General features: G+C 37.8%; 1 protein-coding gene across 11 annotated transcripts in view; it reads left to right on the top strand.

Annotated features, from left to right (window-relative positions):
• The window catches only part of LOC120527906 (NACHT, LRR and PYD domains-containing protein 3-like), a 118860-nt gene that overhangs the window by 35785 nt on the left and 59084 nt on the right, over positions 1 to 23991 (top strand). For 6 of the 11 annotated variants that reach the window (XM_039751846.1, XM_039751845.1, XM_039751851.1 and 3 more), the window contains exon 9: positions 1033 to 2013. In XM_039751846.1, coding sequence (XP_039607780.1) covers positions 1033 to 1076 — 44 coding nt within the window. In that variant the 3' untranslated portion in view covers positions 1077 to 2013. Of the gene's footprint in view, positions 1 to 1032; positions 2014 to 19917; positions 19958 to 23991 lie in introns of those variants that run through there. The other 5 variants (XR_005633421.1, XR_005633419.1, XR_005633423.1 and 2 more) reach the window with 4 other exon arrangements.

Genomic DNA, 23991 nt, shown 5'->3' with positions numbered 1-23991 from the left:
GGGTGCATTTATTTTTTTAAATTCCACTCTATGCCACGGACCACTTATCACATACAGATGCTAGTTTAGCAAGTCTTTATTACACTGGTCAATTGGAATTGCCTGTAAAGACTATTTTAACAACATATTCTATCACTAATAATTTTGCATATTTGTACTAAAAGGAGAAATTTATTTTGACAGTTGTATGTTTCAATTTAAAATCTGTGCTCATTATGCAGATGCATATTCTTGTTACTGTACCTAAATTATAAATTTTCTCGTTCATACTGAATTTGAATTATTTTTATTGCTTAACGTTTACTTTTGTACATTAGTTTGATTTGTTTTTTTAATTCATTTATGTACATTTATTATGTCCATGGCCAAATTGAGTAGACAATCTAATACTGTAACAAGAAACCATTTTAAAATATCTACATTACTTCAACAAAGTTTACACCAATTAATTACACTTGGCTCACATATAGGCTTTTTTGTAGACCAACAACTGTCTTGCAAATGATTGATTGGATGCTGTTTAATACACAGGGGGCCATTCCTAACAAACTGTATTAAGATACCTTGGGTGCCTATTTTTATTTTATTAATAAGTATATAAAGATGCCATGACTTTTTACTTTTCAATTAGAGTAGTGAGAAAGAAGGTGCAAATTTAATAAAGTTTTTACAAAGTCTTTTTTTGGTGGGAAATGTTGTTGTTGTTATAAAAGCAGATGCCTAGAATGGGCTTGCTGGATGCCTGAGAGCTGAGGCATTAAAATTTAATAGTAACCAATGTACATTAGGGTAATCTCCAGGTGCCCTCTGCAGGTCTTCAAAACTGCAATCAAGCTTTTAAGATTAAGCTGATACATATGGACACATTTGTGAAATAACAGTGCATTTTTGTCACAGAAAAAGTGAAAATTCTACAATATCATTCTCTCAGAAAAAAGTTCATAAATGATAGATAAACAAGTTCAGCATGCAAGTTTTCAATGTTTCATTTTGATGACATTCTCACTAAATATTACTTTGTTTTTCTTGTAGACTTGAGTACCAGTGGAAAACCTGCAAAGTGTGAACTGTCATAGAGTAGGCATTGACCAATAACAAACATGGGATTCTGCATACAAATATCAGAATTCAAGAGTAAGTGAAAACGTGCTTGCCAAGTGATCATCCCCACCTCCTAACTCTACTCTCAATCCTAAACAGGAATTTTTTGTACTTGTATATTTGGCCCTGTATATTTCGGTGTCTCTTGCAAGTAGTGGGTTCAACATGGCTTCTCAGCTTACCACATACAGTACACAAAAAACAAGCAGCATATTATATAGTGATTTTAATTTTTAGACTGAAGGTGTAAGAAATGAAGATTAATTTAAACTTTTGGTACAGTTTAGTTTGTGTATCTTTGAAGTGTTTGTCATGCTCATCTACAGCTGACAAAGAGTGGAGCCAGCCCTCAGGAAATACTGGAGAAATTGATAACTAAGTATGGAAGATGATTGTCCCTAGTGAAAAACTCATGGTTAAAGAAACAAACCACTGACTAGGTAGGTAGATCCTGAAAAGCTAAAGAATAAAAAAAAAATGTGAGCACACATGCTTACTTGTGTTCATTGTATGATATATAGTCATATGAAAAAGTTTGGGAACCCCTCTCAGCCTGCATAATAATTTACTTCCAACAAAAAGATATCAGTGGTATGTCTTTCATTTCCTAGGAACATCTCAGTACTGGGATGTTTTCCAAATGAGGATTTTTAGTGAAGCAGTATTAAGTTAAATCAAATGTGAAAAACTGGCTGTGCAAAAATTTGGGTACCCTTGTAATTTTGCTGATTTGAATGCATGTAACTGCTCAATACTGATTACTTGCAACACCAAATTGGTTGGATTAGCCTGTTAAGCCTTGAACTTCAAAGACAGGTGTGTTCAGTCATGAGAAGAGGTATTTAAGGTGGTCAATTGCAAGTTGTGCTTCCCTTTGACTCTTCTCTGAAGAGTGACAGCATGGGATCCTCAAAGCAACTCTCAAAAGATCTGAAAACAAAGATTGTTCAGTATCATGGTTTAGGGGAAGGCTACAAAAGCTATCTCAGAGTTTTAAACTGTCAGTTTCAACTGTAAGGAATGTAATCAGGAAATGGAAGGCCACAGGCACAGTTGCTGTTAAACCCAGGTCCGGCAGGCCAATAAAAATACAGGAGCGGCATATGCGCAGGATTGTGAGAATGGTTACAGACAACCCACAGATCACCTCCAAAGACCTGCAAGAACATCTTGATGCAGATGGTTTATCTGTACATCGTTCTACAATTCAGCACAATTTGCACAAAGAGCATCTGTATGGCTGGGTGATGAGAAAGAAGCCTTTTCTGCACTCACAACACAAACAGAGTAGTTTGCTGTATGCAAATGCTCATTTAAACAAGCCAAATTCATTTTGGAACAAAGTGCTTTGGACTGATGAGACAAACATTTGAGTTATTTGGTCATAACAAAACGTGCTTTGCATGGCAGAAGAAAAACACCGCATTCCAAGGAAAACATCTGCTACCTACTGTCAAATTTGGTGGAGGTTCAATCATGCTGTGTGGATAGTTCAGGGACTGGGGCCCTTGTTAAAGTCAAGGGTCAGATGAATTCAACCCAATATCAACAAATTCTTCAGGATAATGTTCAAGCATCAGTCACAAAGTTGAAGTTACGCAGGGGTTGGGTATTCCAACAAGACAATGACCCAAAACACAGTTCGAAATCTCCAAAGGCATTCATGCAGAGAGAGAAGTACAATGTTATGGAATGGAGGTCACAGGCCCCGGACTTGAATATCATTGAAAATCTATGGAATGATTTGAAGCAGGCTTTCCATGTTCAGCAGACATCAAATTGAACTTAACTGGAGAGATTTTGTATGGAAGAATGGTCAAAAATACTTCCATCCAGAATCCAGACACTCATCAAAGGCTATAGGAGGCGTCTAGAGGTTGTTATATTTGCAAAAGGAGGCTCAACTAAGTATTGATGTAATATCTCTGTTGGGGTGCCCAAATTTATGCACCTGTCTAATTTTGTTATGATGCATATTGCATATTTTCTGTTAATCCAATAAACTTAATGACCTTGCTGAAATACTGTTTCCATAAGGCATGTCATATATTAAAAGGAAGCTGCTACTTTGAAAGCTTCTGCCAATGATAAACAAAAATCTGAAGAATTAACAGAGGTTCCGAAACCTTTTCATATGACTATATAAGTATGAGGGCTATTCAAAATGTTTCTGCACTTTATTTATTTATTTTTTTTTTTAACTCTATTAAGAATTTCAAAAACAAATTACATAACATTTCTACATAGTCACCTTCCTTTGTGATGCAATTATCTCAGCGTCGTACCAACTTTTTAACGCCCAATTACTCCTCCTCCTTCCTTCACCGTTTCCAATGAAAATATAAAGGTGCGGAAACTTTTTGAACATCCCTCGTGCTTCAGACCAGTAATCTATTTTGTTTTAATAGTAATGTATATACATATTTTAACTTCCCATAACCATTTGTGAAATAAATTAATTTTCCTTTTTTTTTTTTTTATAACCATTTGTGAACTTGAAAATAGTTAAATAACAGCATACATTTCATTTTGTATTGTTTACAGAGTGGTTACACTTTAATTTAAATCAAAACCTGTACAAGTTAACAAAATAAAATAATATTTTAACTATAAATATTGCCAGGGCATTTGCCAAATCTTCCATTTAAATTTGTTTTATTGCTACAATGATTTTTTTTTTTTTGCCTATTTATGCACCATTTAAAGTTTAATTATACATATCATTTTCCTTATACAACTGTGAGTGTTCTTTTGCATGAGAAGACCGGAGTGTTTTGGAGGAAAATACTCCAAGTGGCTTCAAGCAGGTATTATTAGCTAGGTGATATCCTAGCATATTTATTTTATTATTCTTTTTGTATCCAGTTCTTTACTTAATCATTTCTATTGATTAAACTGTTACCAAAAAAATAAGTCTTAAGTGTATGCATTTGCCGCCGTGAATTTTGTAATATCTGAACTAATGCTGATAAGTTCACTTGAAGGCTGATTTTTTACTTTGTGAGGGTAAAATTTGGATTTGGCGTGCACACAAGATGACATGGTCAGAGAGAAGTTTGGAAAGTGTGTAATTTGTGCCATGTACAGATCTCATTCAGCTTGTAGCACACAATGGGGCCGTGGGACTTTTGCATGGAAAATCTGGCTAAATCACTTATTGGTCAGAAACATTACGCATCTCCTTTGATAATACAAATGCATCCATCTTTAAACATGTATAATCCTTGTTAATAATAGGCAGCCAGAGCCCATCTTAATAGTGGGTTCAAGGCAAGAACTCTCTCTTCTTTAATATAAATGAATATATTTGAAGGTTCACAAATTAAACAGTTGAATGTAATGTTGTTATAATGGTAATCACTGAGTGATCTAAATTATTATTTAAGCCGATTTCTTTATAAAAAGAATCTAAAATAATCACTATAAATAAAATGAATTGGAATAATTAATGGAAATGTATTGTGTTAGCAAACAACATTTTAAAAGTAGATCATAAGAAGTGTAGTACTGTTGTTTACTGTCAAGCCTGGATAGAAAACTAGTAAGTTAAAGCAGCAGCTTGTCGACGGTTCCTGAGCAGTCCAGAGATGCTTGTCACAGGAGTATGGGACATAGGGCTAGGTGATTTAATGAATATTGAGGTTTTGTTAGATACATTTTTACATTCACAATTTTCAGAGGATGTTGTTTATTTATTTTCTTTAAGCCGACGCTGTTAGCTCAACAGTGATATGCAGTATGTACAGATTAGCACTGTTATTTGAGTATTTGCATTTGATCACCCTGACTCCATTGCTAGTCTGCAATTGGCATTGGTATTAAAAAGCATGGCACGCATATACATTTATGTATGTACAACTGATCTTATCAATAAAGAGTAGCTGTGGATGTTTTGCATGAAGATGTTTCAGCTTCAAAAAATCAGATGAGCAACAAAGTACAGCCGTATGCATGCTATATATCCCTGCAAAGGATCGCTACCAAAGCACATTAAGACAATCTACATGAAAACGGGCCACTCAGTCCCAACAAAGCATAATGTCAAGTCTAGTTGTGAAAATCCCAAAAGCCCTACTGTCTACCACAGTACTTATTACAACTATCAGTACTACAAATCTCTTCCACCATCTCAAACAACAATGTGCAATTCAGTACAAAGAGCATGATTAAAACTCCATACTGTATGTTCATCCTCTTGTTCATCCAAACATCATACTGTCATCTTAAAATAAGCCACATTAGCAGCCTTATTTTCTCACTGTGTACCTTACAAAAAAGGCACAACAAAGTCAGATGAAAGACATAGTTTTCAAAAGTGTAGTTAAAAAAAAAAAAAAAACGATTTAAGCAAATGATTAAAACTTTGAATCCTAAATTATGACAATGTCAGCTGTAAAAAATGTTTTCAACTGAAGAATTACCAAAGTTAAACACTGCGGGCCCTGAGAAAATTTCTATATAAAAAATTTCCAATGTCACAAACTTTGTGACCACTTCAGATTTATAGTCTAGCAAAACATGCGAGTCCTGCCTGAGCCTCACTGTAAATTTTATAGAAAGCTGGTAGTTAAATTGTGTGTGTCTACAAACAAGCTATTTTCCCTAAGATCATTACAAAAGGCCTTGGAATTTAAAAGAAAGCTGACAACTTTACATTAATATGGATAATGTAACCAAAGCAGTGAGCTTAAATTAAGACAAAGCCGCTGTGTAATGGACATGCGCAGGCATCACCTTGTCATTGGTGTAGGCTGCATCATGTTTTAATTAATCAAAATTGCAGATTGAGTTTTATTTAATTTTGAGTATTTATGCCCAATATTATTTGTAACAATATCAATGGCCTGATTAGCCGATTACAATGAACTTAATGCTTGTGTGTGAGAGAGAGAGAGGGAGGCTGTAAATTGACAGCTGTAATACAATACCAAAATATATACTTTAAAATTCTATATAATTGTGAGATGTTTGTGTGTGAGAGGGAAATAGTAAAGAGTTCAGAGTTTACCAATACCAAATTCATTAATGTTTTTGTGTTTTGCTCACAAAGATAAATGCTGATGTGACACACAGATGCATTTTTCATTCTGACATAGTCCTTACTATAAATTATATCACAGTATTTTAGAGAAAATAAAATATCAATTTTCATTGTATATTGCCACGTGATTTTAAAATATCAAACCCTAATGGGACGTACAGTGGTCATATGTGTCTTTGAAGCTCTGTGCTTGCTGTCACAACAGAAGTAAATCCTGGGTGAGTAACACTTACAAATAAAAATAATAATAAACATTTTGTAAATAATGGGTAGGATATGAAGGGTCACAGAATATCTACATGCATCCTTTATTGGTATTCACATCCAAATGTTGTTCGTTCTTTATTAGATTGTATTAAATTTATTGTGAAAATTCCCTTTTAATTATTGTATACTGTAGCCTTATTTAACACATACCTGACATGACATTTTGTATCATAGTTTTATTTTTGAAACTCAAATATTGGTTTAGGCGATGATCCTAATATAGTCTTAAATAGGCCTTAAATTGCATTACAAATACGTCCATTCTCTATCCTGCTCAGCTTCTTAATTATACTTGCTTTCAAAACATAGACATTTTGTAGTAACTTGAGGGAACAGACATTTTATAGATTTCATGCCTGACAAACAAAAGAGATGACTTGTTGGTCAGAGAGGTTTCTTTTCTTTGAAATAGTAAAGTATTATATTTATAGCTGCACCCCAGTGATGTTTGTATATATCCAGCAAGATTTCATTTAAGCCTGTGTTGATTTGACTTTTTATGCTGGAATGTTAATATGCTCCAATTCCTCTAATGCAATTAATTCATGTAACACCAGCCTCCTTGCCCACAACAGTGCAACACATACCAATAATGAGAAGGAGTTATTGTCATGTGCACATTTACAAATGATTGTATATGTGATACACTGGACATCTCCATGGAACAAGCGGCAGAAACCGTTTAACCTTCTTGTAAGATTTAAGTTGTAAATCTTGTTATAATGTCTGCCACCTAAACAGGGACATCATAAAGTCCTTAGCATGCTATGACACAGTTAAAATCAAACGAAGTTATTTCCTTATTTTTTGTATTTCAAATCATACTGTAGGGGTAGGTGCTTGGTAAAAGTTGATCTTGCAGTATTGTCCTTTGTGAATTTATGTTCACGATGAGCTCTGATATTTTGTTTGTCAATGTCAATTTATTTACAGAGCATATTGAAGACATCAGCACTTTTTAACCAAAGTATTTTATGTAGACCATATAAGAAACATAAGATTCAACTAATAATTATGCAGAAAAATAAAATGCATAATACAAGAACAGAACAGTAGAGTGAAACAAATCACTGACTAGGAGTATAGGATTATCAGTATCACTAAAGATCCCAAAAAGCTAAAGAGTAAAAGTACGTTTTCAAACTAGTTTTAAAAAGATCAATTCAAGGTGCGTCCTTAATGTATTAAGGTAAAGAATTCCACAAACTTAGTGCATAGGTTGAAAAACGCCTTGTCACCCTTTGTTTTATCGTTAGTACGAGGGAACATAAGAGATAGCTGAGCTTTAGACCTAAGATCTCTGGACGGCTGGTATAAAACACACAATTCAGATAGATAGATGGGAGCATACCTATTCAATGATTTAAAAACCAGCAGCAAAATTTTAAAAATCAGTTCTAAACCTAAATGGCAACCAATATAAAGAGGCCAAAATAGGGGGTACAGAGGTAAACTTTCTTGCCTCAACCAAAAAATGAGCATCAGCATTCTGAACCAACTGCAGCCTGTGTATGAGGGATTTACTGATCCCAAAATACAATCAGTTGCAGTAATCAAGCTGAGAAAAGATAAAGGCATGAGTAACTTTCTTAAGATACTTGGGAGATAAAGGCTAAACCTTGGCTTAACCACATAGCAGGAAATAGCAACTCTTGATGACAGAATTAAATTGTGATTCTCAAAAGAGAGGTTACTGTCAAAAGTAACCCCCAAGATACCATACTTAAAGTTTGCAAAAAGTGCTAGGAAATTCAAATCCAACTTGAGCTTTAGCTGCAGACCAACTAACTGCACTTCCATTTTATTATGATTGAGATCAACAGAATTGTCAGCTATCCAGGATCTCGGTTCTAAGACAGTTATACAATGGATTCATTGCATAATTGCACACATGAATATAAATCTGACTGTCATCAGCGAAACAATGACAAACATTTAACTTCCTAAACATAGCTCCAATAGGAGAAAGATATGTAGAAAATAAGTTAGGTCCCAAAATAGATCCCTGAGGTACATCACATTTAACAGGAGCAGCAGAAGAAAAAAGGAATTGAGAGTCACTGAAAAATATCTACCAGTAAGATATGATCTGAACCAGTCAAAAACAGCCCCTTTAAGCCACAACAGCAGGATCTCATGATCAATAGTATCAAAAACCACTGAAAGATCAGAAGGACAAGGACAGCTGCCCCACCTGAGTCAGTGATAAGTTGACATGTCATTAAATACTTTCGGGGGGCAATCTCAACACCATGATAACACCTAAAGCCAGATTGGAAAAACTCACATAAATTAGAATTAAGATGGTCAACCAATTGTTCATAAATCATTCTAATATTTTAACTAAAAATGGCAATTGAGAAATTAGAAGAAAATTGGCTAACCCTCCAGGATCTAACTCAGTCTTTTTAAGACAAGGTCGAACCATCACTTGTTTAAAAAATTGGGAGTGGTCTACCCCAGACTTTCTCTTATACTCAGATATGGGGATGGATATTTAAGGAGTAAACCATAAGACAATGATTATATTTGAATATTATCTACATTAAAGAACCATCAACAGCAAATCATAATATATTGAATAATTATTGAAGTAAAGGTGAATAAATCGGACTCTGCAGCTGCATGAATAAAAGGTAAAGTACCACTTCCGGTTAACGGAAATAGCCAAAAGTAGAAAGAAATCTATGTTTTGTAACTAATACTTGCATGCAAAATTTGGTTGACCTAAGTGAAAGCATACTCAAAGTTATCGTGTTTACATACACAGACAGACACACAGACGTAATTCCAAAAATGGTATTTTCCAACTCAGGGAGGTCAAAAACATCGAGATTCATCGAAATCTCGACATTGAATCTTTGGACGATTACAATAATTTCCTATTCTTGGTATACGAGAAAGTAAAAATGAAAATACTAATAGAAACATTTATAATTGGCAACAATAGTGGACCCAGGATGTCAAATGCCTCCGCAAAAAAAAAAATACATATCTATGTTCAGCAGAGCTTCACAAGATATACAGAAGCACAGACTTATTTGTAATGAGAGGTATTGTATGTGAACCAAAGGCTTGTAAGATTCTCAAGTTTTAAGTCCAATTATGTATATAATTGGTTTTATTTAATGGTTAACTTTCAGGTAGCATCTGTAGCTGAGTTTTTCCAAAATTACCAAAGTTCAGCAGCTCTAACTCAAATAAAATGTGATTCAACAAAAGCCTGACGTGCTGAAATAATTCCACAGACAAAATATCTTCGTTTTTATAAGTTTTAGTTAAAATTCAAAGTAAAACAGTTCACACAAAAAAGAAAATAACAAAAAAAAGAAAAATTATTTTTAAGAAAAGTTCTGTTGAAAGCTTAAATCTTGTTACATCTCAAATCGTTACTAATTACTTAACATTCCTGAACCATTTCTAAATGTTGTTTCTGAACTATTTCTAAACGGTCAAAAACTGTATTATCACACTGCATCTCAGTTATAGCAAGAAAGTTCTATCTGTTACTAACTTGTAGGGGGGAAAGACTATACCATTGTCTATTACTATGGAAGAAATTTACATTCTATTCAAATTAAGTAAACGTTAATATGAGCTTAACTCAAAACTTTAACTTTCTAAAATTGTCTCTTACATTTCTGGCCCCTAATTGGTTATACAGGAGCGGAGACAATTATTATACTTTACTTTAATATGAGCCAATTAACTTTACTTTTACATTAACTATTGTTTTCAAATACTGCAAACAAACATTTAAAATTTTTCTTATTTCAAACATTGGCTGTTTCTTGAAGCAGGCACAGTTTATTCACGGGTCTGTCCAGTGTGCTGGTTTTGGTCTGAACACAAACTCTTCTGACTGCACCTTTGGCATCTGGCATTGTCTTGATGACTTGACCCATTACCCAGGAATTGGGAGGTGCAGCTTTATCTACAATTAAAACAACATCCTCTGGTGCAAAGTTTCTTTTTGGTGCAAGCAATTTTTAATGTTCTTAAAGTATTGGCAAATACTCTTTAGTCCATCTTTTCCAAAACAAATCAGCCATGTATAGAACTTGTTTCCAGCATTTTCGAGAGTATTGTTCATTTTCTGAAACAAGTTCAGGTGGAATATCAGGTTGTGTCTTCGTTAAAAGCAAGTGATTGAGTGTGAGTGGTTCTAAATCATTTGGGTCATCTGATGTCTTTGTAAGGGGTCTGTTATTGGTTATTGATTTCACTTTACACATCACTGTAGACTTTGATCATCGAGTGTTTGGTTTAGTGTTGAATTTAAAATCTTTCTTATTAGTGAACGGTGGTTGGTTGGGTGCTAGGCGATCTTCTGGCAAATCTGCCATTTTTTGCTCACCTGCTTTCACTTTGTATCTTCTGCACGTTGTGCACTTTAAAATTATTTTTCTGATAGTTGAGTTTGCTTGAGGTGTCCAGTATTTTTGGCGTAGCTGTGCAAACACATAGTTGCACCCACAATGTCCGATTTGTTTATGAATGTGCGAGAGAAGCAACATGTGAATGATTGAAGAATTGCAGGATGTTTAGCTTCTTCCGACATTGCAGCTTTGCAGAGTCTTCCTCCAACTCTCAGTATTCCATCTTGTATCCATCAAGTTTATAGATTTGACTGTTCTTTTTTATACAAGCCTTTTTCTTTAAAGCCTTAAATTCTTCTGGAAATTCTGGCTGTTGACTGAGGCAGATAAGCTCTGTTTCGGCTTTAGCCAAGTCTTCTAGAGAAATGTGCTTGGTTTTAAGGTCAGTTTATACCTTTTCATGTGCTTTGTGATGAGTGATTTTTGTTTTTTTAGATTACTTTTAGTCTGACTGACTTCTAGTTGAAATGTTTTTCTTCCATTTCTAAAGTGTAGCAGTATGTCTTTAAACTTGAGGAACCATGACACTGCTTTCTTCAGGCACAGTCAATCTGAAAAGTAGGTGATTAGTTTGTTGATGGGCCCGGTCCCCTCCTCTATTCTTGTCATGTTAACTGCACAAGTTTTAATTTCTGGATCATCTTCAAAAAGTGAATTGTTCAGTTAATCTGGTCTTTTTGTCCACTCCCGCTCGGACTTCAATAAGAAACTTGGGCCTTGTGACCATGTGGTGCTTTTGAGAAAGCTTAGCCCCCAGGATGCTTGATCAGCCGGGTTAAGGGCAGATGTGACATACCTCCACTGCGAAGTTTGTGAGTAGTCTCTGATCATGGAGATTCTGTTGGCAACAAAAGTCTTGAATCAAGTGCTTTCATTTGAAATGTATTTTAGCACTGTGGTACTGCCAGACCAAAATGTAGATTCTTGTAAGGGCATTTGAAACTCGCCTTTTAGCATTTTGTCCATTTTGACTGCCACAACAGCTGCTGTCAGCTCCAATCTTGGAATTGTGACCTGCTTCAACGGTGCAACTCTTGACTTTCCCATCAGAAATGAACAATGCTTTTTGCCCTCTTAATTGGTTAAGATAAGGTAAGTGACAGTGCCGTATCCATCTTCACTGGCATCTGCAAAATGGTGCATTTGTGCTGTCTTTATGGCTCCAAAACCTGTAGGTTTGAAGCATCTGTTCACTTTATAGTCTGTAAGTAACGGCAAATCACCCATCCATTTTTTCCATTTCTGAATGTGTTTGACCTCTACTTCTTCATCTCACCCAAATTTCTCTTTGCATAAGTCTCTTAGAATAGGCTTTGCTGGCAGTAAGGTGCTTGCTAGAAAACCAAGTGGATCATAAACTGAGCTAACAACAGACAGAATACCACGCCTTGTAGCGGGCTTTTTTTGTAACTTAATCTGAAATTTGAAACTGTCTGTTTCTATGCACCACTGGACACCCAGGGAACATTCTGTAGGAAGCAGACAGTGGCTCAAATCTAAGTAATTTTGTTCATGAGCTCTTCTTCAGGTATGGGCAATAAAACTGCTCTGTTGTTACTCACCAAATTAGTCAAATAAAATCCCCCTTTAAGGAATAGAGCTTGGAGGTCCTTTGTCAGCTTTATTGCTTGTTCTTCTGTTGTCACTGACCTTAAACAGTCATCCACATAGAAGTTATTGAGAACTGTGTTAACAGCTTCCGCAGAAAATGTATCTCTGGCATCTTCGGCTGTTCTGCACAAAGCATAAGAAACACAACTGGGAGAAGAAGTAGCACCAAAAAGATGTCATTTTGAATTCTTCAAGGTCTTTACTTAGATTTCCTTCAGGCCACCATAAAAAGCGTAAAAGATCAGTGTCTTTATCTGGTACTTTAACTTGGCAGAACATTGACTTAATGTCTGCCATCAGTGCTACTGGCTCCTTTCTGAACCTTTCTGAATGAGTATGTTAGTTAGGTCAGGGCCTTTTAATAATTGTTCATTAAGTGAAATCCCCTGGTAGGTGGCAGTGCAGTCAAACACCACTCAAATCTTGTTCTTCTTTGGATGATACACACCATGATGTGGGATGTACCACCCTGCCTTCATTGCAATTCAGGTTTTCTTTGGGTACCTTTATAGCGTAACCCTTGTCAATAATGTCTTTCATGATGGCTTTATAGTCTTCACGGAAACCTGAATTTTTGCTCAGTTTTCTTTTGAGTCCAATAGTACACTGTTCAGCAATACAGCGGTTATTCAGCATTTTAAGTGTTTTATCCTTCAAAGGCAAATTTAAACAATAGTGGCCACCTACCAGTCTTGCAGATTCTGAGACGATGCGCATGAACTTGATATCTTCCTACGACATTTCCTCTTTCTCTTCACAGCTGCACTCTAGAAAATCTGTGTTGTACTATTGCAGCAACATATCTTCAATTTCTGTTATTGACACACGATTGATTGAATGTTTGGGCAGCTTACCACTTTGTTTTGCGAGGTCATCTATCTCTTTGCATGGTCCACCAACCACCCATCCAAGTGCAGTCTTCATAGCATGAAGTCCACCTCCTTAGCTAGGTATGATTCGCGACTGCTCGTAGACTTCTGGGTAGTTAATTCCTATCAAAACATCAACTTCAGAGTCAATATGAGATAGATGTACCTCGTTAAGATATGCCCACTTATCGATATCTTCTTGCAATGGAATACTTTCTCTGTTCACTGGAATGGAGACCTGTGTAAAGACCTTTGGCAAATCAATATATTCATCATCATTGAGACCACAGACTTGTAAATCTGATAAGACAGAACATTGGGTTAGCATCTTTGAATCATCATCATAATTACTCATAGTTTTGAGGAATACTTGTGTTCTTCTCCCTTGAATGTTTAATTGTCTCTGGAGCTTTTCAGTGCAAATTGTTACTGTACTGCCGAGGTCTATAAAGGCATATGTTTCTACATACCTTTCACTCTTCTTAGATTTGACCTTAACATGCGTGACATGCAGTGCACACTCTTCACAGGCTCCAGGCACAAGTTCCAGTCTTAGCTTCCCCTTCAGTAGATGCTTCCACACTGGCTAAAGCCATAAGTTTCGCTCCAACCTCATTTTTGAAATGCAGGATGTCTGGGTGCTGAAAAGAACATGTCTGACATTTCCTTCTTTCTTTACAGTTCTTACCAAGATGCCCCTGTTTGAGACAGCAAAAGCATAAACCTTTAGTTTTGAAAAAGTCAATTCTTTCTTTATGTGGCAGTTCTTTGATTTTACTACACTCAGCAAGAGTATGCTGGCCATTGCAGAATACACAAGGCTTTTTAAATGCACATGTATTACTAACAGTCTTTTTGACCCAGGTTTCTTGAGTCCCCTTTTCAGCTGCATCAGAAACACTTGTAGTGAAAATATCTCCTGATCTCTGACCAAACTTAAGAGGAGACCTACCCTTGTCGGTCTTTTCCTTTTTCTGTGTGTTACCTGTTGATGCTTTTCCATAAATAGGATGCAAAAACTTTTTAGCCTGTTTATGTAAAAAATAGTTAAATCGCGAATGTCTGACTCTGTCGTCTTCTTCTTCTAGTTCAAAAGCTATGCCCCGCCACTTATTTTGTAGAGAATATGGGAGCTTTGAGAGTATAGTACGGATATTTTCATTGCTATTAAATGCCGCTCCATTTCTTGCGTTGGTCATGGAGTCCATACAGTTATCGAGAATGGTTGCATAGTCTTTCAGGGCCTCTCCATTATTTTGTTTTATTTGAGGCCACTTCAGTGCTTTACTTATATATCTACTATTTTACTACTACATTTGGTTGCCATAGTAACTTTGCAGTTGCTTTCCGGCTCTTTCATAACCTTGATCTGGTGACAATCCTGGAGCACAACACTCAACCATTTCTTGAGCTGAACCTCTTGTGTTTTGAATCAGGCAATCTAATTTATCTTGAGGGTCTACTAATACGTCACCTACAGTGTGATCAAAAGCTCTGATAAAGTTTGCATAAGCCAGTAGGTCACCTGAAAATAAAGAGACCTGTCTGTGTGGTACTTCACCACGCGGCTCAGGAGGTGATGGAACAGGTGCTATCTTTTGCTTGGTTAACGATTTAACCATTTCAGTGATTGCTTTCTGACATTCAGCTTGATTCTGAGCTAACATGTCAACAAGATCATGTCTGTAAGTCTGCGAACAATCCCCTGCGGTTGTTACTGATCGTTCCTGGCTTTCAGACTCGAGTTCACCCAGCCTTTGTAGGATTCTATCGAGTGTCGACTGTTCAATTACAACTGTCGCAGGAGACGCTGCAGCGCTTAGCTGGGACGGCAAGCCATATGTATTATCGATTGCGCGCATCAGCTGAGAAGTTTCGTTCTTGCAATTGCATCTCTCCGATTTGATTAACTAGCTGTTCGTCTGATGAGTGTGCTAAAAGACTCATTGTATCGTTCAGCTAGGTCGCTGTAGCGTCGATAGATTTATTCCAGTTCTTAGAGCTTTCTGCGAATGCCGTTTTCTTGTTTTAAATTGCGCCTTCTTTACTTAGAGCCGATATTAGACGTTTATTCAGCTCCTCGACCCGGCTGCGCGTCTCACGAATGATTCCAAGCTTCTGCGCTACTTCAGTGTGGTTTTCAGGAATGTCTTTAAGGCTTTCGATTTCTGCCATAAGCTCAGAAAGTTGGACTTTCCTTCCCGTTATGTGACCTTTAAGCTTCCTAATCTCATTCTCTGGCTTTGAGTCCGTACTCAGATCACTCTCGGCAACTTCACTTGAGCGATGTTTGGACATCGCCATGTTCACAATAAGCGCGGGTCTCTTATGACAGGCTAACCGCTTCGTCACAGTCAGGACGCTCCAACAAAACAGATTACTTCCTTACAGCGAGGCTCCCATGACTCAGGCAAAAAACACAAGCGATCTTCCACAATGCCTTATATTATATCACAGTCTCTTAAATCATTTACGATCATGCAGAGATAGAAGATAAGAGAACAGTACAGTACCTCGCTCCGTTCTTTTTCTTTCGCTGATGAGTTCTAGAGCACAAGCGTCCTCAGTCCTCAGATGGTAGTTTCCAGTTCAACTTCAACGCCTTCAGACGTTGACGAAAATGTGGCTGCGTTTTTCCAAAATTACCAAAGTTCAGCAGCTCTAATCGGATTCAACAAAGGTCTGACGCGCGGAAATGATTCCACAGTCAAATTATCTTCGTTTTTATAAGTTTATAGTTAAAATTCAAAGTCAAACAGTTCACACAAAAAAGAAAATTTAAAATAGCAAAAAAAAAAAATTCTTGAAAAGTTCTCTTCAAAGCTTAAATCTTGTTACATCTCAAATCGTTACGAATTACTTAACGTTTCTGAACTATTTCTAAACGGTCAGAAAACTGTATGCCTATCCCATCTCTGAGCTGAAAATGGGTCTTACAAGTCCCTGTTTAATGGGATCTGTTCTAAACACAACTGAAACAATTATCACTCTGTATCTCAGTTATAGCAAGAAAGCTCTATCTCTTACTAACTTATAGGGGGGAAAGACTATACCATTGTCTGTCTATGACTATGGAAGAAATTTACATTCTATTTAAATAGATAGATAGATAGATACTTTATTAATCCCAAGGGAAAATTCACATAAAAATCCAGTAGCAGTATACTGATACAAAGAAACAATATTAAATTAAATAGTAATAAAATGAAAAAAAATAAAATAAAATTAATGTTAGCATTTACTCCCCCTGGTGGAATTGAAGAGTCGCACAGTGTGGGGGAGGAACGATCTCCTCAGTCTGTCAGTGGAGCAGGACAGTGACAAAAGTCTGTCACTGAAGCTACTCCTCTGCCTGGAGATGACACTGTTCAGTGGATGCAGTGGATTATTCATAATTGACAGGAGTTTGCTTAGTGCCCGCCGCCTGCCACAGATGTTAAACTGTCCAACTTTACTCCTACAATAGAGCCTGCCTTCTTAACAAGTTTGTCCAGGCGTGAGGCGTCTTTCATCTTTATGCTGCCACCCCAGCACACCACTGCATAGAAGAGGGCACTCGCCACAACCGTCTGGTAGAACATCTGCAGCATCTTACTGCAGATGTTGAAGGATGCCAACCTTCTCAGAAAGTATAGTCTGCTCTGACCTTTCTTACATAGAGCATCAGTATTGGCAGTCCAGTCCAATTTGTCATCCAGCTGCACTCCCAGATATTTATAGGTCTGCACCCTCTGCACACAGTCACCTCTGATGATCACAGGGTCCATGAGGGGCCTGGGCCTCCTAAAATCCACCACCAGCTCCTTGGTCTTGCTGGTGTTAAGGTGTAAGTGGTTTGAGTCGCACCATTTAACAAAGTCTTTGATTAACTTTCTGTACTCCTCCTCCTGCCCACTCCTGATGCAGCCCACAATAGCAGTGTCATCAGCTAACTTTTGCACATGGCAGGACTCCAGTCATATTGGAAGTCTGATGTATATAGATTGAACAGGACCGAGAAAGTACAGTCCCGCGGCGCCCTGTATTGCTGAACACAATGTCAGACCTGCAGTTCCCAAGACGCACATATTGAGGTCTGTCTGTAAGATAGTCCACAATCCATGCCACCAGGTGTGAGTCTACTCCCATCTCAGTCAGCTTGTCTCTAAGGAGCAGAGGTTGGATGGTGTTGAAGGCGCTAGAGAAGTCCAAAACATAATTTTACAGCACCACTGCCTCTGTCCAGGTGGGAGAGGGATCGTGTAGCATATAGATGATGGCATCCTCCGCTCCCACCTTCTCCTGGTATGCGAACTGCAGAGGGTCGAGGGCGGCGGACCTGTGGCCTCAGGTGGTGAAGCAGCAGCCGCTCCATGGTCTTCATCAGATGTGACGCCAGAGCAACAGGCCGGAAGTCATTCAGCTCACTAGGACGTGATACCTTTGGGACAGGGTGATACAAGATGTTTTCCAAAGCCTTGGGACTCTCCCTGTTCCAGGCTCAGGTTGAAGATGCGCTGTAGAGGACTCCCCAGTTCCAACGCACAGGCCTTCAGCAGTCGTGGGGATACACCATCTGGACCCGCTGCTTTGCTGGCACAAAGTCTTTTCAGCTCTCTGCTCACCTGGGCTGCTGTAATTGTGGGTGGGGATGTCTCACCTATGCTGGTATCAGCAGAAGGATGGTTGGAGGATGCAGTACTCCGAGGTGAGAGTGGGTTAGGATGATCAAACCTATTAAAGAAGTTGTTCATTTGGTTTGCTCTCTCCACGCCTGTCTTGATGGCGGCACCCTGCTTCGAGCTGCAGCCAGTGATAATCTTCATCCCATCCCACACTTCCTTCATGCTGTTGTTCTGCAACTTCTGCTCCAGCTTTCTCCTGTACTGCTCTTTCGCCCTGAGCTGGACTCGGAGTTCCTTCTGCACGCACTTGAGCTCATGCTGATCACCACCTTTAAAAGCCCTTTTCTTCTGGTTCAAAAGGCCCTTGATGTCACTTGTAACCCATGGCTTGTTGTTAGCATAGCAGCATACTGTTCTTACTGGAACTACAATGTCCATACAGAAGTTGATGTAATCAGTTGTGCATTCAACAGCCTCTTCAATGTTCTCACTATGTGACCCAAGCAGTATATCCCAGTCTGTAGTTCCAAAGCAGTCTCTCAGAGCCTGCTGTGCCTCAGGGGACCACTTCCTGAATGAGCATGTGGTTGTAGGTAGCGCCCTCACTCTTGGTTTGTATTGAGGCTGAAGCAGAACCAGTTTATGATCTGCTTTCCCAAGCGCAGGCAGCGGGTGGTGCTGTATGCTCTTTAACGTTTGCATACAGTAGGTCGATAGTCCTGTTTCCATGAGTGTTACAATCCACATACTGGGAGAAGGCAGGTAATGTTTTGTCCAGCATTACATGGTTAAAGTCTCCAGCGATTAGCACAAGTGCCTCAGGGTGCTGCGTTTGTAACTTAGCAAGTACGGAATGGATGATGTCACTCGCCATCTCAGCGTTCGCTTGAGGGGGGATTTAAATTAAGCAAACATTAATACGAGTTTAACTCAAAACTTCTAAGATTCGCTCTTATAGCACTAATTAAAGTCACATGATTGTTATTTGGATTACTGTTTTACCTTTAAAAAAAAACTAGGAATTTGTACAGTATTTCAATACTACAGTTCAATGAATAGTAATTAATAGAAAACTCTTACTGTTGCAAAATCATTTATTGGTAATACATATTGTATACTTAAAAATTGCTTAATCTTAAGGTTAATAGTTTAAAAATCTCTACCTTCTGCATAATTATTTGTCTATTGACATAAAACAGTTTTGCATTAGTAACATTTATATTATACCATAAGAAATGGAATAATTCCAGTATTTAACATAGTACATATATGGCAAAAATCGATATTAAATCAAATGATAGTATTATCAGCTGTATATCATAAAAAACTGACGTTTAAAATGAAAATTTGTTTCTTAAAAATAGACACTTTTTAGAAAACAATGAGATTAAGAAAAATAAGAATTATTGTGTGAGAAGTGTTAATTAGAACATTAGAACACTGTAGACGAGAACAGGCCATTTAGCCCAACAAAGCTCGCCAGCCCTGTTCACTTATATCTTCCAAAAGAAAATCAAGTTGAGTTCCCTAAAATTTTACTGTCTTCTTCTTCTTCTTCTTCGTTTTCTGGCTACTCCCATTACGGGTTGCCACCGCGGACCATCTTCTTCCATATCTTTCTGTCCTCTGCATCTTGTTCTGTTACACCCATCTGTCTACCACACTACCTGGTAATTACACCACTGAAAACGTAGGAAAGTGCACCTTAAGTGCGTGTTTGAGGAAACTGTAAGGAGATTAACATACTTGAATATGAGGGAAGCCAGCAGACATTCCGTCACTATTTAGAAGGTTTATGCCAGGCCCAGAAACAATGTGAGGAATCAATTTTGAATATGATTTTTTTCTTTCTCCATTGTTGTATTTATTTAAAGTACTTTCCTGTTTGAATGAAACAATATATTACTAAAACATACTTTACTTATTAAAGTTAAGCAATACTTTACAAAAGCAGAAATGTTTATTATAAACAATTCTGCAAGCATGTAAGTTATCTGTTTTGTTATTTGGGTTCAGTATTGTCAGTATTTCTTTTTTTACCATAGATCTATTTACCTCATCTGATGAAGACCATGGAGCGGCTGCTGCTTCACCACCTGAGGCCACAGGTCCGCCACGCCCTCGGCCCTCTGCAGTTCGCATATCAGGAGAAGGTGGGAGCGGAGGATGCCCTCATCTACATGCTACACCGATCCCTCTCCCTCTTGGACAGAGGCAGTGGTGCAGTAAGAATTATGTCTTAGGACTTCTCTAGCGCCTTCAACACCATCGAACTTCTGCTCCTTAAGGACAAGCTGATAGAGATGGGAGTAGATTCATACCTGGTGGCATGGATCGTGGACTACCTTACAGACAGACCCCAGTATGTGCGTCTCAGGAACTGCAGGTCTGACATTGTGGTCAGCAACACAGGAGCACCGCAGGAGACTGTACTTTCTCTGGTCCTGTTCAGTCTATATACATCAGACTTCCAATACAACTCAGAGTCCTGCCACATGCAAAAGTTCGCTGACGACACTGCTATTGTTGGCTGCATCAGGAGTGGGCAGGAGGAGTAGTATAGGAAACTAATCAAGGACTTTGTTAAATGGTGCGACTCAAACCACTTACACCAGCAAAACCAAGGAGCTGGGGGTGGATTTTAGGAGGACCAGGCCTCTCATGGACCCCATGATTATCAGAGGTGACTGTGTGCAGAGGGTGCAGACCTATAAATACCTGGGAGTGCATCTGGATGATAAATTGGACTGGACTGCCAATAGTGATGCTCTGTGTAAGAAAGGACAGAGCCGACTATACTTCCTTAGAAGACTAGTATCCTTCAACATCTGCAATAAGATGCTGCAGATGTTCTATCAGACAGTTGGGGCGAGTGCCCTCTTCTACGCGGTGGTGTGCTGGGGAGGCTGCATAAAGAAGAGGGACGCCTCACACCTGAACAAACTGGTGAGGAAGGCAGGCTCTATTGTAGGCACGGAGCGGGACAGTTTGACATCTGTGGCAGAGCGACGGGCGCTGAGCAGGCTTCTGTCAATCATGGAGAATCCACTGCATCCTGTGAACAGGATCATCTCCAGACAGAGGAGCAGCTTCTGCGACAGACTGAGGAGACTGAATGCTATGCGACTCTTCAATTCCACCCAGGGGGGTAAACGTTAACATTATACAAAGTTATTGTCTGTGTTATCTGCATTTTTATTACTCTTTAATTTAATATTGTTTTTTATCAGTATGCTGCTGCTGGAGTATGTGAATTTCCCCTTGGGATTAAGAAAAGTATCTATCTATCTATCTATCTATCTATCTATCTATCTATCTATCTATCTATCTATCTATCTATCTATCTATCTATCTATCTATCTATCGCTAGTTCTTCATAATATTTTGAACGAGTTAAAGATGTCATATCAAAATGTAGGCTTGGCTAGATTAGATTAGATGTTACTAATAAAATAGAAATCATATCAGCTATTTTATAAAAATTCCTTATATTAAGACATGATTCACAATAGATTACAAGTACAATGTCCATTTTAGAATACTGTTATTTTCAATTTTTTATTCTTTAGCTTTTTCTTTTATTGTTTTGCAGAATAGACTCAACTGAGTACTGGGAATGAGAAATGAGGGGGTCAATCACAAAACCTGATATAATTATTTATTTATGGATTTAATTAACATGCTTATATATACAGTAGTCTGAATGCTCATAAGATACAATTCCATGCAAAAGTTTAAACATCCCTGAACAAATTACATATTTTGTAGACCTTTGACGTAAAAGATAGTAAAGACATCTTCAACAGCGAACAAACTAAAACAATGGCATTTTTATGAAAATATTATTGTACAGTTATGATTTTGTTTTTGATAAACATAAAAATGCAACACTACTAAGTCAGTACTGTAATTAGTGACACCACCTTTGGCAAAAATCATAGCTTGGAAACTTTTTTTTTGCAGTGAGCTACAAGTCTCTGAATTCTTGGTTTGGAAACTGTTCCCCATTCTTCCTTGCAGATCACTTCCAGCTGTGAGTTTTCAATAATGTTTAGGTATGGGGACTGCAAGAGCCATTTTTTTTAAACGGTCACCTTGTGTTTCTAGAGGAACATTGTGATTTTGAAGTGTCTTTTTGGATTGTTGTTTTATCGTAGAAGCTTTCCTTTTTTCATCTTCTGCTTCCTGACTGACTGTCTCACATTTTCTGCAAGGTTTTCTTGATTTTTAAGTGGATCACATTGCGATGGCAAGAAAAAGAAATTGAGAAAACTGCTTCTCTGATTAAAATATAGATAAATAAAACAGTCTAAAGCATGAACATCTTTGTCTCTTGGTAAGTGATGGCAGAATTTGATTAATAAGCTTTAAAATTTTGTAAGTTTGAATACTCATTTGGTCTGTTATTTTTTTCGTTAAGCTGCTTAACAATTCATTGCTATAGTCCAGGAGGTGAGTGCAAACGAGATGTAATAAAAAATATCTTGTTTCATTTGGACTCAAATCTATTTTTGATAATATCTGATTTACAATAGTGTACGTGTGTATGCAAGTGTGTGGCTTAAGGCCTGAGCGTTAGAGATGGTGGTGTGTAACACTAGGGGAACCACAGGGAGGTGTTCTGTCTAGCTTCCCGTTTACCCTTTACACAATGGACTTCCAATATATTACAAGCTCCTGCCATCTACAGAGGTCTTCAAATGACACCTCCATCATAGGTTGTGATAACAGAAATGAGTCCAAGTACAGGAGACTGCTGGAGGACTTTGCCTTGTGATAAGGAAGAACCACATTCAACACACCTCCAACAAGACATAAGAGTTGGTGGTCGATTTCCAGCACGTTAAAGAGACCCTGAGACCGTTGATCATTTAAGGTGTGGAAGTAGAGGTTATGTAGAGCTAAAGGTACTTGTGGGTCCATATGAACAGCAAACCTAACTGGTCTGATAACACAATGGCACTGTGTTGTGCCAATGTACAGCCACAGTAGACTGTACTTCCTGAAGAGACTCGCGCTGGAAATGTGTTACCACTATGGTGTTCTATAACGGCGGTCTCTTGTTGGGAAACAACTTGAGTTCAGGTGATGTAAAACGCCTGTATATACTTTATCAGTAATGCCTGCTCCATCACAGGACTGACTCTGGAGGCTGTTGTGGAAAAGAGGGTGGTGGCAAATTTGGATGCCATCATAAATAATTCTGCCCATGCCATCCAGGGGTTACTTTCTAGGAGTACTTTTAGCCAAAAGCACATACCTCTACGGTGCAATGAGAAGTGCCGGAAATTATTTTTTTCTGCCTGTGTGCTTCCTTCAGACATCATAACAGCCAGAAGACATAGGCAAACAGTACAAACCTCAATTTACTAGTCACAGTATTTTTTGCGTAATATTGTATTATATGTTTGTATTCTTTTGTAATTTGTTTTTATTCTCTATTGTACTTTGAATCTTCATCTGTGTATTTTTTGATGCAGTATGCAATTAAATTTCCCCTTGAGATTCAATAAATATACATACACATACATATACACATGAAGTGTGACAGTTTAATTCACTGAGTAGCCATGTTGTGTCACTGCTAGTGGTGTACCTCTAATCTTAACAGATGAACAGAAACAGCGGCAGATTGAAGTTGTGACTGATCTTTCTGCAAACGATAACTTCATGTAACAGGATTATTGCAGGTGACAAAACTTGGTGTTTCCAGTACAACTCAGAAACAAAAACAACAAAACATGCGGTGGAAAACATCAAGTTCACCATGGCTGAAAAGCACCAGCACAGTCTTCAACTGTGAGAGTGACATGCATGCTTTTTATGCCATGGTGAATACAGTATTTTTCCACTGACTGCTTTGCCATTGTTCGTGTACAGACTTTATCATGAGATATTTGTTTCATCACTCATAATAATTCTGTTAAGCAGGTGTTTATCTGCAGAAAGATCAGTCACAACTTAAAATCACCTCTGTATCTGTTCATCTATCAAGATTCATGGCACACAGGAGAAACTACACAGCTGTTCTGGGAATGAAATTGTTACACCTTTGTGTGTGTGTGTGTGTGTGTGTGTGTAATATACACACACATTATTTAAATCAAATGCTGTACTTA

This window comes from Polypterus senegalus, chromosome 4, assembly GCF_016835505.1.
Source record: "Polypterus senegalus isolate Bchr_013 chromosome 4, ASM1683550v1, whole genome shotgun sequence".
NCBI lineage: Eukaryota > Metazoa > Chordata > Cladistia > Polypteriformes > Polypteridae > Polypterus > Polypterus senegalus.
This window is presented reverse-complemented; position numbering and strand designations above follow the sequence as displayed.